The sequence below is a fragment of the Microchirus variegatus genome (genome assembly GCF_963457635.1).
Source record: "Microchirus variegatus genome assembly, chromosome: 15".
NCBI lineage: Eukaryota > Metazoa > Chordata > Actinopteri > Pleuronectiformes > Soleidae > Microchirus > Microchirus variegatus.
The window spans coordinates 26,128,230-26,145,016 of record NC_139816.1 but is presented as its reverse complement, the minus strand read 5'-3'; the positions used below and the strand labels follow the sequence as shown (position 1 = coordinate 26,145,016).

The window sequence follows — 16,787 nt, the reverse complement described above, 5'->3', positions numbered from 1 at the left end:
CACTAGAGGGCACAAGCTGCCTTGCTAAGACACAAACTTCCATTTGGAAAGGACTGAGAGGTTGAATTAGGAGGTGGGTTCTTTATACAGCAGAGAATGTTTCAACTTTAAGATCAAAAGCCGACAAAATAACACTCATTTACTTTTTTCGCAATATTTGACGCAAGAATATATCTGTGTAGTTTTGTCATTCATGTGTCAGCTTGGCTTGTACAGAGCAAGGACTAGTGGGATCATTTTATTCTTAGCTGTCAGTATTTCAGTGTATGTGAGGATTAGTTTATTTTTTGTCAAATCTGTTTCCCTGTAGTGTGAAAATAACCAGACTGTGTTGTCTGACATACTGAAATAACTAAAAAGACTAAAACCAGACACCCATCTCTCCTCAGCCTATAGCAGTCTAACTGATAAGCAAAGTGTCTGGTGTTTCCTGCATGTTTTACATTGTTGCAGTAGCTTCAAGTCAGTCTGCCACCTCCTGAAATGTGCATGCAAGTCTCTAAGCTTCTTTCATACCTCACGTCATCTGACTGCAACACAAGCGAACACACACTTATTCACAGTCAGAACCTTGGTAACAGTGCTGAGCTCTTTGGAGCAATACATGCAGCCACAGCCACAGAACGGGCATAGGAAAGAGAGGAGCTGCAGGAAACATACACTCAGTATCTCAGTGGACCATGTCCTTGTTATTCAGTCTAAATCTTCAGTGCTGAGTTTCCCCTGCTGTCTTTAGACAGAACCATCGTACACTCTGCATGTCATGCTGAAATGTCGGAGTTCACAGAACTCCTGCCACTTCAGTTCACCATGAAACTAAACGCATGCAGAAATTAGCATATGTATGAAATGGTTCAGAAATAAATGGTGTAACACTCAATTAGAATACATTAAAATGTATTGGAAATTTTAATTGAATTTTCACAGAATCACACAAGTTAGACAGACTGTGAATCTGTGTTTCTATCTGCTATGAGGTGAGTGAGTTCAGTAGTTACATGTTGTTGCTGCTTTAATTTGTTATTGTCCCAATATTTACTTATTGCACTAAGCTGAGGGATGCTGTGGTTTCCTCGTAAGTCCACACATACCAACTTTCACCTGCTGTATCCACCAGTGATGTTTCAGTCACTTGATTTCCTATTTAATTTGCAGAAACTGTTTCTATTGCACTAATTTACGTCTACCGTTTATCAATATGCCAACTTTTCTATCAGCCTCAAGCAGAAAAAGTTAATTTTCAACAATTTGTCAAAATGTCTGTGTTTCCGTTTAGGTGTTGCAGCCTGTTTTTGTATGCACAAGTCTGTCATGACCCCAGGGTTCTCCAGGGGATTTTCATTGAACTATTTAATTTTGACTTTTTGTTGTGTGTTTTCTGTTATCTTGAACCTTGTGTTTTCAGTTCTTTGCGTCAGGTTTTCTCTGATGAGATAAGATAAGGTGTTCTCTTATTCTTGTTTTACTTTGTAGTTTTCCTTGTGTGTACCTTTGCTAAGTTTTACTTCCCGTCCTGTCCCCAATGTCTTAGTGGGCTAATTTTACTGTTTGAAGTTCAATTAGTTTCCGATTTTATTTACCTCCATTTTGATCACTGACCAAATCAAATATTCACATAAATACAGGTGGATGAAAACCCACCATGTGACAGTTGATTTATTTAAATCATTATAAATGACACATGCTTATGATAGTGTTTATACCAGGGGTGTCAAACTCATTTTCACTGAGGGCCACATCAGCATAATGGTTACCCTCAAAGGGCCAGATGTAGCTGTCATACAGAATAAATATAACTAAATGTAACCAAATATAATGTAAAATAAAGGTAACTACTCCGTAACATATTGCTAAATAACTTTCTGTATGTATTACTTATTCAATTTCACTCGTCGCATGATGCATATACAATGATACACTGCGATCTAGTGTCGGTGCCGTCACCCCGGGCCTTGAGTTTGACACATGTGGTTTAGACCTTTAAATAGTCATTGCTGAACACATTGCTGGATTTGCTGTCTTGTAATGTAGCACACTGGATGTACACCTCTCTCACAGGCTCTCTTCCGTCATTGGCACTGAGCCATTTCTGTTGCATTTTGGTGTGTTAGCCAGAGTGTCACTTCTCACATTGTGTTTGTAACCCCCTACAGGTACACACATAAAGACAAGCATGCTCTCTCCCCGCTTCACCTCCTCTCCTCATCGTTTCCTCTCCCTTCAGGCTAAGGCCACTCAGGCCTGCAGATGGCAGATAATGACAGTGCTGTCCCCACTGGCTAGTTTGTGTTCTTGTGTATGTGCGGAAGCGTGTGTTGTGGATGTTGGCTCTGCCTCTCCTGAATCTGGTGCCAGCAGTGGAGCATGAAGCTCCACTCGGCCATCTCCTTGCTGGCTAACAGGGAAACTGAGTCACTGGTTTACTGGCTTACTGGCTGGACAAAACAATTCAGTGGCTCATAGCTCCCTGGTTTACCAGTCACAGATATAAGCTAATACACAAATCTGACTGGCTCAGTAACTGGTTTACTGGCTGAGTTACCAGCTGAACACTTGAATGACCAACTAATTTGGCACTAATGGCACTTTTCTATTATACAGTTCGAGCATGGCTTTGCTCAACTCTAGTCATTGTTTTTGTCATTTGTGATAGTACCTGGTAACTAGGGCTGTTTTTGGTACCTGCTCTGGTGAGATTCCAAGCCAAATTGTAGATCAGTTCAAAAAGACTTAAACATCCTGAAAACATGTGTCAATCTCCAACATTTAGCAAGGACATTTCTAAAAATATCAATATTTTACAGAGGAGTCAGGTGTATTTGGTGACAGCACTGCTGAAAGCCAGAGATCGTGAGCCAAATCACAACCCGTTCAGCCCTATTTTAGTTCAGTTACTGTCAGACAGTCTGCTGTGATTCGTGAGTTAGAGTGCTGCCCGGCTGCATTTTTCTGTCCAAACCCGCCCGAGCGCCAAGAGAATATTGACCGAACTCAAACTCTCTTTTTTGAGTAGATTGTGCTTATTGCCTACAACCAGTGATGAAGTCACTACTGATGAGGCAACTACTAGCTGCATGATGATGAGCACACAGACACGCAACATCATCTACTGTGGATGACTCCAAAAGCCTGTGTGACAGGTGCTGTCAATCCCGACAAATACATTGTAATACTGTTAGGAGGAGAAAAGTTAACTCATACCAACAACAGGGAAGGAGTCACTCACCTTTTGTGGCAGCTTTAACTTTGTAGGGTTAGGCCATATGGACAAAAGTGCTATCATGTTTAAAAAAACAGAACAAAACAACAATATAAAAATTAGTTAATAGTGATAATTAGCATGATAAGATCAAGATCTGTTTCTTCGTATTAGAAGTCAAGAGTTTATTCCGCATATTTGCGATTGATTGGGTTTTATAATAACTTTTTAAAAATGCCATTTTTCTTTATAGAATATATAAATATAATACAACAGATTAGAAAATATTTCAGATCTGATTATTGAATTAGAGTTGAAAGCACAGCTCAGAGCTACATAAATACATAAAATGCTGAATTCATTAGCAGTGATCTGCTTTCAGTAGCCAAACTGACTGAAGTATATGTTTTGAAGTCTTATTTTACATTTCAAAGTGATTCCTTCTGAATATAAAATAGTCTGTGCATACATTCAGCCTCTGTGGTTGCTCCATGGCCCCAGGCTATCCGGCAGCTGACTCGGGGACACTGCAGGTGACAGAGCCACCCAGGGGGCAGGCAGATACAAGTCAAATCCAATCCCTTGTGTCCTGCTGATATTGTATTTTGATCTGCAATGTATTTTGGTTCAGAGTTATTGCCTAAATAGGACTTTTATACATAATATATACTAAATTGACTCTTCCTTTTGCTGATCTTCTTTTTAGAACTAACTGTGTGTGATATTCAGCTCTCTGACGCAAAACACTCCTCGGTCAATTTTGATAATTTGAAATGTTAGTTTGTGTCCGGTGTGTTTAGTAGGGCTTGTAGACAGAAACTGAATGTGCTATCCATGAGTATGTTTGTAAATGGTAAGTGGTCTGCATTTATATAGTGCTTTTTCTTGTCTTGATGGCCACTCATGTCTGGATGGCCACTCATGTCTGGATGGCCACTCAAAACTGCTTTTACATTCACACCCATTCACTCACACATGCACCTATGTGCAGCACATTTTCTATCACACATCTTTCATACCCCTTCACACACGAGGTGTGGTTAAGTGTCTTGTCCAAGGACAAGGCTGGAAATCAAACCCACAGCCTTCTAGTTGAAAGACGACTTGCCCTATCACTGACCCACCACCATTTGTATTTTATGCAAGGCCTTGTTCTATGGAGGCCACCATTTTGCTCCACCATATTTTTAGTCTGAATGGACAGCCAGCGTGTGCTTTCCATGCAATTAAAATTAACATAGAATATCATCCTTTTTACTATGCAAAGGCCACTGCAGTTTCCTGATCCCTTTCAAAAAATGAGGGATGACAGAAAGATTCCTCTGTTTGTTAGAATCTGCAGTCTCACCATTAGATGTCACACATTCTTACACATTGAACCTGTGAAGAAAGGCCTCATGCATACATGCTTTTGATGATGTCCTAGTAACATCAACGATAAATGATTTTACTATTAGCCTTTAGAAATGTTCTGAGATGGACACTTTGCCAAGGTCAGTGTATATGTCAGGACAATCTTAAAGCTTAAATTATGGTTAATGATCAGACCTGGCCATAGTTGCAAATATGAAACAACTGATTTCCATCTACCTTGACTACAGAAGGTATATGGCCTTGTCATAGATACTGTATAGTGTTTCCTCTCTGTCTGCTCCACTTGACTTTCCACTCCTCATTCCCTTCATCTTTTTCCACTGGGAGGCCTTAAATGTTTGAAGCTTTTCCTTTTTTTTCCTCTTGGCCCTCTTTCTGTCCGTGCCAAGGTCCCTGAATGTGGAGTTTTTAATTACTCTCTCCTGGCTTTTTGCATAACCAATGAAAGATTGAAGGGCACTTCCTTCAGAAGAGCACTTTTAGAATGGAAGGTGTTTCCATCACCTTCAGAAAGGAATACTAATACACAAACTGTGACTTTTTGTGCTTTTGTGTTTGTGTGTATGGGTGACAGTGCGGGTGCAGTCAAGTACACATATTTGTGTTTATTCGTGATCCTGGCCACAAACAAAGTGTCTGGTTGCTGTGCTGCGTGTGGATTAAGGTTAGGGATGAAAAGCTTTATTAATTTGGGTGTGCAGTGCAGTGGAGATGGGCTGTAGGAAAACAAATGGAATAAATTAATTGAAATGATTTGATTTCTGCCCTTATTTGTATGTTTTATTTTACTCTTCTTTAGTGTGTCACATATGTGCGTCTAAAAGTTCTGCTAAGCTGAAGGGCAACGCGTGTATCAAAAAATGTGTATTTTTCTAAACCGAGGAAGGAAAAAAATGAACAGTGGGGGCTGGTTATTTTGGTACTTTTCCTAATGGAAACACACCATTGAACCAAACCGGTCCTCGTGGTTCAATATGTCTTGTGTAACAGAGGAACATGCAACATTCTCACTGGCTAGTTTGGCTCAAATTGTTCCACCCCACTGTAGCTAGAGCTGAGTTTACAGATGATCAGAAAGTCTCTGGGTTAAGGGCATGACATTTTCAACACATGTTCTTAGTGGTTGACCAATCACAGCACCGAGCTTCCATGGTGACATATAATGCATAGTTATTTTAAATTTGTAGCAAATTTAGAGCCCCACGTTCAAAAAAGAAACCTGAGAATAGCTACAACTTGTGCACTGAAAGGGTAGAAGCTCTCTTTAGAACGAAAAGTTAATTTAGTGTTGTGTTAAAGCCAATATATGATATCATAAAGAAAAGCTTGTTCACAGTCCACACATTCTTTCTTTTTATTCACCCTCAATGTATAACTTCCTTTTAGGCAACAAAAAGTTAAGTGGAACATCGTGAAATGCATGGCTCATGTTAATTGAGGAAAAAACAAAAAAAAAACTATTCACCTAGAAGGGAATAGGATAATTAATATGATTACATTTAACAATGTAGATGTGTTGATGGAACAAGATTAGTTCAGCATGTTTCCGTGTCTGCTCAGTTTTAATTGGTGTCAAAGGACAGATTGTTATGTAGTCCATCAAGATCATAAGATGCTCATCATGTTTCTTGCTTTCTTGTGGGCACCCACCCTAATTACATTCATGAATGTGTCATCATTTTCCCCCCCACATTGCTCCCTTCTCTCACTTTTAAGTTGCCTCTTTTGTGTGCCTTCAGTGAAGTGTTATTATTTCCCATGGCTAAATACTGTTGAGTCGTTCATACGACCACAAGTTATAAGATATTAATATACACAGCAGAATGCGACGGGGGTGTAGTAGGGTTTTTTCCCTTCCGTCAGCACTGCACAGGTAACACTAGCACAGCGTGCCTTAATATGTTTGAATTCGTTTCCCCCAATACAGGAGGAAATCTTCAAAGGCAGGGACGAGAACCTGACCGGGAGGATTTGAAAGGGATGAGTTTCTAATCTAGTTAAACTTTGCTTGCTCTGTATATTTTCTCACTGCCTCGTTGCTGATTCTTTCTTTAACACCACTCCTACCTTGTGTTTCGTTCCTCTTCCAGCGGTATATCTATCTCGTGAGCTGCTCTGCTTTAAAAAAAAGTAAAATAAATGATGACTTAATGGTTGTGCGAGAACAGCAGCGTAAACCAATCTTAGGACTTGCGTTTGCTTGTTTAGGGATTATATTTCTTTAAACCTGTCATCTTTGTGCTCACCAGAGTAGAAGCCCACCACCCCCTCCTAACAACCCCCAACCAACCACCTTGCCCTCCTCCACTGCTCCACATTAAATTATAGGATGTATTCAATATGTTGCAGCATCTTTACATATTACATTTGCTTTGTGGTGTATGTCATCATTTCAGGTCCTGCCTTTGCATGCCCTCGGGGCATTCTTCCACCGCATTAACTCCATGTGACAGCACCTGAAATATGCATATGTTTCTTGGGTTTTGCCATCTTCCATGTGAGGGTTATTTGGAATGCCAGTGATGGCAGGCCAGAATACTTCAGACCTTTTTCTCTGAATATATTAATGAGGAGGAAGAATACAGGACTAAGCACTTTGTCGGTTTGCTCAGCGAAGGACATGTGGGAAATAATGGACAGGCGGAAATGATGAAATATTGAAAACAGTATGTGATAACTACAGTATTAATACACCACAATGTTACCTCAGGTCACACGTTGTACGTAAAGGAATAATGATCAATAAGTGATCAAAAATCTCAATCCATGATATATCCATGAAGAATCCATGGCTGTTAGATAGAGACTGTGGGTGAGCATGAACGGATAGATGAATGATGGTGGCTCACGGCTATTACTCAAGAAGTTTTAGAGGCCTTGTTTTATTTTTGGTGGGGTAAGTGGCTTTCACACTTTCCACCATTACCGTACCTATAATAACTTTGTGCCCCTGGTGCCCTTGCAGTAAAATGATGATAAACGACAGGAAGGGGAAATAAACCAGGACTATTTGTGAGTGTGTGTGTGTTTCCTGCCAGAAACAATATATGAAATATATGAAAGTTACTTCAGTCATCGGACGTTGCATAACTTACATTACATCATACCACATTAATACACACAAATATCATTCCTTCCTTATTTCATCTTAAAATCAATAAGAAAAAAATTACACAAACACAATTGAAAGGACTTAATGTTATCGACATGAGTCAATATGTTGCACGGTGTTGGTACTGGATCAGACCATGGAGAAAGAAAAAAGCTACCCTTTGAGATAATATCTGAAAATATGTGCCACTGCTGTCATGTAACCAGGGCATGAGTGAGGGCTGCACGTCTGCCACTGCAGGAATCGTGTCAGATTTGTGGACTTACTGTACTTTTTGCTAAAAGAAGATAAAAGCAAAACAGCCCACAGTGCTATCTGTTTGTTTTTTTCCATTTATTGGAGAAGAATATTTTTTTCGTTACTGAAGGTTCATTTTCAGAAAGGGCTGGATGCGGCTGGCTATGACTAGGTGGTTAATACATCAGCCGGATTTCTTTCTTTAAAAGACATGAACAAAAAAAAAGTTTTTATTGGTAGATACACAAGTTTGTGATATTGGTAGCAGACACAAACAAGTGGTATATATACACTACTTAATTCAGTCCAACGACTGTGTCTTATCCACCCATTCTTTAAGTCAAACTCACAGCCTTGCACTGAGGTTTAGCTTTTGGATATAAAGGGAGAAGAACAACGTATCACAGACAAATGAATAAAAATGAGCCTTGTCTCCAAGGACTGTGTTTGTGCTGCAATAAATATTCACAGCAAGGTGTAGGTTGGTGCAACTTTCGATGTGCTTTGTAATTGGAAGTGTCAATTTAGCATACAGGTTTCCCATGGGTTGACTCATGTCAGTCGCCCAATCCACTCGGCTGTGAAAAAGCTGTTGTGGCAGATATGGATTAGTGTCAGACTGTCGCAGTGCAGGTATTACATGTCTCTGGTGGCACTGCCAACACTGCCCCACGACTGCTAATAACCTCTGCCATCTCGAGTTGTCCTTATGGTGCCTGGCAAATGTTTGGCGGAGGCTTGCGATGCCAAATGGATGTTTTGTAGAGCTGCCAATCTTAATGCTCGGGCTTCCTCATAGATCATAGGTTATGAGAGTGGAGGGGTGTGTTTAGTGGGGGAGGAATGAAGAAGACTGAAAAGAGATGGAGAGAGGTTGTCAAAACATCTCCTCATTCCCTCCTCAGCCGCTTCCTCACCCTCTATTCGTCTGCCGCACCCTTCCTGCCAAAAGCCAGAAGAAGATCAAAGGAGGGCAACATGAAAAGCATCCCTGAGATTCTGTTTTTCTGTGCCCCGTCTCCCTGCTCTCTCCGTTACAGATATGGAAATGCTGAATTCCAAATACAGCCTGTACCCAGGCTGCAAAGAATAGCCTGCCTCATCTGACTTTCTCTCTCTATTTCCCTTCTGCTTCTTCTCCTCCGCCTCATCTCACCCCTTCATCATCGTGTCCCTCCTTCCTCTGCTCATGCCTCTCTCCAGCAGCCCTCAGGCTTCCAGGTAGATAGGAGTTGATTGGCAGCTGCTGTGACAGTCAGTGGAACTGGTTGAGAGTGGATGAGTGTCAGCCTTGCTCCAGGGGCTTAAGGCAGCAGCAGTGCTGTAGCTCCCTGCTGGAGAGAGAGAGAGGTCCATGAAATAAGACTCAGTCAGTTCTTCTCTTCTCCTCGTTTCTCTCAACTGAAGCAGGGAGGAGCTAAATAGGTTTTTCAAATTGCTACAGAATTTATCCTGAGACTGGAAACTGGAACATTTCTTTAACTCACACCCTTTCATGTGCCTTTTCTCTCATTCCTCCTTTCTTTCTTTTAGTTGTGATGCATCTATATTCTTTATTGTAGTTTGTACCATCTTGTTATTTTCACATTGCCGCTCTCCCACCTACCTGCTTTGCATTCTCAATTTGAGCTGTCACGCTCCTTGAAAATTAGGCGTGCTGCTGCCGTCTGCACAAATAATAATAATAATAATAAAAAAAGAAATTCTCCCCTTTGAAAAAAGTCTGAATACAACTTGACGCTTGCTGCTGAGCATCCACCAGGGCAATGTGAGAGATTTAAAAAGCAAACCAACAAACAAAACTGAAATGTGAAATTGTCTCAGTTCTAAGTGGCTGTGACCAATTCTCATATGATGGGGAGCGGAGAAAAGTGTTTGTTTGATGGCTTTCGTTGCATTGCCTCTTGAGCTCTGTCCTGTCAACAGCAAGAATTGCATCAGTTTCCCCTCTGGCCAAGTGTGTCCACTGCTCCACAGCACAGACAGAGAGAGGATTGAACAGGGAAGAGAGTCAGCAACAAAAGCAACAAAAATTAGACTCATTTACATACTCATGAAGTAAGTAACTCAAACGAGGAGGTTTAATGTCAACTACACCTTTCTACTGTTTTTATGTTTTGTTCATAACTCAGATATCAGGCTATAAGCATCTGCCATAATTTAATTTTCATAAAATAGTTAGTGTTTTAACTGAATGTGGTAGATAGTGTATTAAAAAATAATAATACACTTTTATTTAATGTTTTAAATTATATTTTAAATGAAGGTTAACTACATTATTTTGTGTAACAAAATCATAAGGGATTATCACTAGCCAATAACATGAATTCACCATTTTGCGGATTGCCCCCTACATCTGACTTCATAAATTAGATAATGAACAGGTAGTTTGATGTCTCAGCACTATACACTTACAAGAAAGGCCCTCAGATTTATGAATAGTGGCAACCTTTCAAGGCTCTTTGGGTTTCAGGAATGAACGAGCACTTTCAAGAGCCTGTAAATATTGAATGCAGGCCCACAGAGAGCTCTGGAGGCTCTGGTGAAAGGGTGCATGACACAGCAAAGTGGACATAATTAGAGGGATTTTGGAATGTATTTGAAAATGAATCACACTTTGCTGGGACACCAATATCCGCGTTCACCACTCTAAATGGGCAGTTGGCAGTGCTAGGCCTGTCAGGTTGCTAAATACTCCCACCAACATATGAATGGGAGGCTTGATTACTTTGTTGCTATTTTTTTATTGCTCACACACACACACGCACGCACACACACACACACACTCAGTTTAAATCATTGTCGGCACAGACCTCATCTCTCCTGACACTTGGCTCAAAAAGATTCCCGAGCCAGACTGATCATTTACACATTTACCTAAATAAATACATAAATAATCTCACCTCCTCAAACTGTCTGATTTGTTATATTGAGGTCTCCCTACTTTGTAGCATCCAATATCTCCTTTTTGATTGCCTTTCTGGTACACTGAGCACATTTTTCATAAACCCTTATAATCGGAGGAAAGCATTTTGAAGATCGGAATGGCATTTTGATACGAGGAGGCGTCTTAAGTGAAAATGGTGCTTTAATGGCACAAAGCCAGTGTGTGTGTGTGTGTGTGTGTGTGTGAGATGTCACTGAGAATTACAGCAACAGTAAACTACATAGGAGAACTCACAAAAAGGCATACATTCAGATGCAGATGCACAAACACATGCATACATTGACATCGTCCCTTGCATATAACCTAAAAAGAAGAAGAAAAATAACAGGGGCTTCTGAACTTGTTTATATGCAGATTTCCCTGTGTTGAGGGTGATGAAAAACAGCAAATACATGGGGGAAACAGTTGCATTATTTTTACCCCCAGACAAACACGATGCTGGACGCACAAACAATTTTCCTCCCATTGGCAAGTAATGCTTTCTCTGTTCATCACTCTTTCCACATAGTCCTCCAATAAATAGATTTGCAGGAAGAGCAAAGATGTAAAAACAAACTAATCTCAGGTCGGTGATATACATACTATTGTTACGTTCTGTAAAGCATATGGCTGCTGCTGTACGATTGCTCTGTTTGGAAAGAATAAGAGGTTAATCTTCTTGTGAGAGGTTTAGCTGTGCTAGAAATGACGACCACTCTTTCGCTCTCTATCTAGCTCTCTTTTGGTGTGTGTGTGTGTGTGTGTGTCTCAGGAGTCAGGGGCCTAAGGTAAAGCCTTGACCCATATGTAGTTAATATGATCTAAATCACTTTACCCCAGTGAAAGAAGAAACAAAGTATAGTGTTTCTTCCACACCATAATCCAGACCACTGTATCTCTCTCTCTCTCTCCTTCGAGTGAAGTGGGTTAGTTGGCGGTGTTCAGCGAGCAGTGTGTGTTAGGCTGATAATTATGGGATGCTGCGGGGAGTTCTATCTATCTGGCAACGTATCACCTTTGTGGGAATGAAGCAGCTGCTCGCTGTGGGAGCCAAACCTGGCAACCCGGAACATCCTGTGCTACTCCACTGCAGACTTAAATCAAGATTTTGTGATTTGGACTGATGCAGGTTTTTTTTGCACATGACTTGAATATGAAATGAAGTTCAGCAGATACAGTACCTGTGAAAACATTCATGTAATGTGCATGTCATGACTGCCTAAAGTAAGCAAACTCCCTTTATCACCTAAAACACACATTCATTTTATACTCTTGTGATTTCTTCTCACTCTAGCTCATAGCTGTGTATGAAGAACAGGATCCTCACAATGGAGGTGACGGTACCAGCGCCAGCTCGACAGGGACACAGAGTCCCGAACCCTTTGTCGGTGACATGAGTTCAGTGTCTGGCTTCCAGACCTACCAGGCCAGCAGTGAGATTGAAGTCACTCCGTCTGCCTTGCGATCCAGTAAGTACAATGTCTAATATTTGAATGCATTATTTCATTGCTAATACTGTATCTCATAGTTATTTTCCACATTCTGGTGGTTTCTGTGAAAGTTTAGTATTTCAAAGACATAGCTGTGGGTCTATTTTTACTGACTATTTTTTGATTGACACACTGCTAGGCCAACCATAGGAAATTGATTGCAGCCTACTACTGGAGCCCAGTAAAACTCTCTCCAGCAAACGTTTAGTGTTGAAATCAGCCAAACTAATGAAATTTGGATAAAAATGCTCTGGCTAGATTTGGTGTAATTGAAAACCCTTGCTCTTAGTGGCAATGAGATGATAATATATGCAGCCTGGTCAGTGTATGAAGCTGCAGAATCGGAGGAAGATAGTGAATGCTGTGTGTAAAGCAAGACAGAAACGCTGCTTATGAAATGTGTTTTGCTAAAGACAAAGTGTCAAGCACCTTATCCATTTTTCTGAACTTCAACTCTGGACAATGGTCTTAATCCTTCAGTTGAGAGAGTAAGTAACAGAACAAATATAGATAGCTGGTTTCAGGTAAAGCCACGAAAGTGTCCTGATGGTTTGTTTTTAAGGCACAGTTTCTGTATGTTCAGTATATTGTGTTTGATCATTTAACAATATAGCACCTGCTTTATAGTCAACAAATACACAGGAATCTCACCTTTTTGTATCCAGTGTGGAATCACTCAGCATTACAATTTACAATGTATTTATTGGGCTGTTAGAGGCAGTATGGTTGAAATTAAATTAAATTAAATTAAATTAAATTAAATTAAATTAAATTAAATTAAATTAAATTAAATTAAATTAAATTAAATTAAATTAAATAATTGAGAAAATAAACAATAAAACAACAAAAGCACTTTTCAAATAATGAGGTAATGTTTAATTTGCAGGAATTCAAACTGCAAATATTTAAATGTGTGACATGAACGTGACATTTTAAAGCTAAGAATTACTTCAAGTCAAGCATAACCTCTCAATCCACACACTGAGCAAATACTAAGGAACCAGAGAAGCTAAATCCCAGACGTTATTTGCTCAAGCCTCCGTGTTTTGAATCTCACAGACAGTCAGAATTTTGGATAAAAGACAGAAGGAGTAAAGGTTATGAAAACACGAGTTTGTTGGGCTTTTGTTAATGAGCTTTGGCTTTTTCGTCTTACTGGACACCGTGAACATGAGTGGAACAATAACAACAAAGTTAACTTTTTCTACTTGAGAACTAACTGGCAAACGCCTGTTTTACTTAACATGCTTCAGGGGTGTATAGTGTGAAGCTGAGTGTCTGTCAAGATTGTGCAGCGTGTCCAGGGAATGGCAGTGCATAGACTTAGACAGACAGGTAGAAACTGAGACAATGGAAGGAACTAAGACAGAGTTGGATACTCAGTCATGCATGAACATGAGCACACATGCCAGACTCAGTTGGAGACAGTCACACATGACAAAAACAACCAAAAGTCAGTGACTTAGATGTTGCTCATGCCCATCCACATGCCATGAAGTGGAAGGTGTGATCTGGTGCAGGGCTGTCTTAAATTAGACACCTAAGGCAAACTAAACCAGACCATACACAAGCCTAGATCCTAGCTTCTTTCTGCCGGCACAAACGTAGGTTTGTTTGAAACTATATCTGACCTGTGCTGTCAACTAGCTTCAAACAATGTTGACTTGATCTCTGAGATATGAAAGCATTTTGGTGTCTTTTATCCCCCAACCATTCTAGTTTCTCCAGTGCTGATTTATATCTCCTAAGGCTATCAATACGTGGTGGAAGGATTGCTAAAAAATTCCATCCTTTCTGTGAAAAAGTTTTTGCATCATCCCTTCTGTTTGATTAATGGGGGAAACAGATAGGGTTTGGCATAATAATGCCATCATCCATCGCCTACTGATCTCCTCTGCTCCCTATCATTAGTGCATGATTAACATATGCAAGCAGGACAAAATGATGGTGATACAGGCAGACTAAGGGGCTGTCACACAAAAATGTGTCTAGGTCATCCTGCTTAAGTTTATTTATTTTTATTTTTATTTTTATTTTTTATCATATTGCTGTTTTATCAACCCCCCGATATGCTTAGACCTATTTGGAAACGGGTCCCAGAGTGGGGACATCTCAAAATGCTACCCTTGTGTTATCGTTTATACAACCGATATGCTACTTTGGGAAAACGATGATGTCATAATCCCTCCTATCTCTTGCACTTGCATTTGCTGGCGCTTATCTTTGTCATCATCACATTTGTTTTGGGGGGTTTCATGTGGATGAAGATATTTCATGAAATGATAGGAAACCTTTGCAAAACGACAAAGTCAAAGATTGTTTCCGTATTATTCTGTTTCCGCGTGGAGAGGGCCTAAGCAATCCTCTGTCTCTTTTTCCAAAGTAGCTTAGTATTTCAGCTTTTACTGCAGTTGCAGGTGAAGCATGTGTCATGCAGTGATTAGCTGTTTTAAATGTGGTACTGTGAAAAGGGCATGGTGATTCCATTGTCCATCACAATGTATGACTGTACTAACACCATGATGCCAATTAAGTGAATATTGCCCTGCAAATGTACTTGCAGTAGACTAGATTAGGCAAGTAAAGTTAAAAGCTGGCTATTAAAACAAATAATCTATCAGCTATGTAAGCGAGTGGATCAGGGGAAGACATTGTTTTTATTGGCTAAATTGCTGTTTCATGTTTGAAAAATGTATCTGAAAATGTTCTGCCTAAAATAATAGTAGGATAGAGGCTACAAGCACATTGTCAAAGACAAAAAAAAAATAGGGCAGCATAACCACAACTCTGCGCCATCTAATTGAATAATCACCAACTTACTGAATTTCTCAGGCACTTGTGTTCACTCCCTGTCCTATCTTGCTCTGGGTGCATGTTTGAATGTTGGGTTCACCTTATAAAGAGCAACTAGGTTGTGCAGATTGAAAGTTTGCGAAATAACAGCAAGTCCATCTCGTAGCAAAAGCACAACACCATTTTAGGGGAATTGCTCCAACTGCTGTTTGTCTTGCTCTAGAAATATGACCTCCAACAGTAGCTCTTATTCAAAGTCCTTTTGCTCATGTTGCCTGTCATGCCACGTGATGCAAATTTATAAAATCTCTGGCTTCCCACACAGACTCACTATTCTAAGCCTATTCCCTGCATGGCCTAAACTGTACATCTTGCATTCAAGAAATGTAATGCTGCCATGGTGACAGGTATATCTTTGCAGTTTCTTGTCTGCAATAACAGTGAAGAAAACAGATAAGAAAGAGAGACTGGGTTGGACCTGATTATGGCTGTCAGACAGATAAGGGCAAATGACTGTTCTGTTCTGTGTTGGTTTACATTAAGTGCAGTATTACTGTCAAGATTGCATTGTTTACAGTATATATTTGTTCCTTTGAGGTTATATATAATGCAAACTGACTTTTACCCATTTTAAAGTTTCCAATCCAACACCAAAAGTACCATAAAAGTTTTATAGGTGTATTGAATGATACTTTTAAGAGATGGAAAGACAGACAGACATGCAGGCAGACAGACTGACTGCCTGGCATCACATGTAAACAGGCAGGAAGATGATGGTCCATACGGAGATGCAGATGACCAAATTACTGGCAGCAGTATTGGATATCAGACATCAAAGTGTAGCAACGGCGCCCTTGGCAGCTGTGCTCTAAGGCAGAGAATTATGGCTATTAAAATCATCATCTTTTTCAGGGCATATTGATTGTTTTTTATCCTCCTACAGCTCCCAAAGTCCCAAACTCTCACTCCCATTTTTGTCAGTCCTCCATCCCTTTCCTCTGCCTTGGGACCTCGTTTTCGATTCCCATGCTAACATGTGCCATGCAGGTCAAACTGCTAATAATTGGATTGGAGATGAGATGTAAATTACAATAATGAATGTAATTTTCCCGCAATTACACGGACGCCAGAGCAGCCGCTGCCTCCACTTACCATTAAATTCTAGTCTTTGAGAAGTAAAATGTCTGAAACTTTAAATTAAAGCTGTTTCTTAATGGTGCTTTGAAATTGAATGGTTTGTTCTATGTTGGCTTATGTCTAAGAGTTTTATGGACGTCCTTTGTTTTTAAAGAGGAGTGTACTCGCTTGCTTTCTTGAAAGTTATTCAGGAATGAACATGAGGTTCTGCATGACAACCCTTTTAAATTCTTCAGAGAGTAATATACGTGTTACAATTACGGTTTAAGATCGGTGTTTACTGCCTTAATTGAAGTGGTTAGAGTTAACACCTGTGCCCACTTTCATATGGCTCGTGCTGTCTCCAGAAGAGATCCAACACTGTCGTGTACTGTACTGTGCAAAGGACCTCTTATACATCCCATATGTCAGAATTTAGTATGCAACGCTCCACAGATCACTAAAAGTATTTTGTGCATGGCCTCTTACACTGGTGTGGTATCCTTGACCTTCAGAGAAGACTACTTTTTGTGATTGTTC

At 40.1% G+C, this 16,787-nt stretch overlaps 1 protein-coding gene across 1 annotated transcript in view; it reads left to right on the top strand.

Moving 5' to 3' along the window:
- Positions 1-16,787, top strand: part of LOC310937743 (partitioning defective 3 homolog) — a gene marked incomplete at both ends in the record, with an annotated part of 330,453 nt that overhangs the window by 90,292 nt on the left and 223,374 nt on the right. Inside the window, one exon of the mRNA XM_083902083.1 lies at positions 12,143-12,317. Coding sequence (XP_083758209.1) covers positions 12,143-12,317 — 175 coding nt within the window. The remainder of the gene's footprint in view (positions 1-12,142; positions 12,318-16,787) is intronic.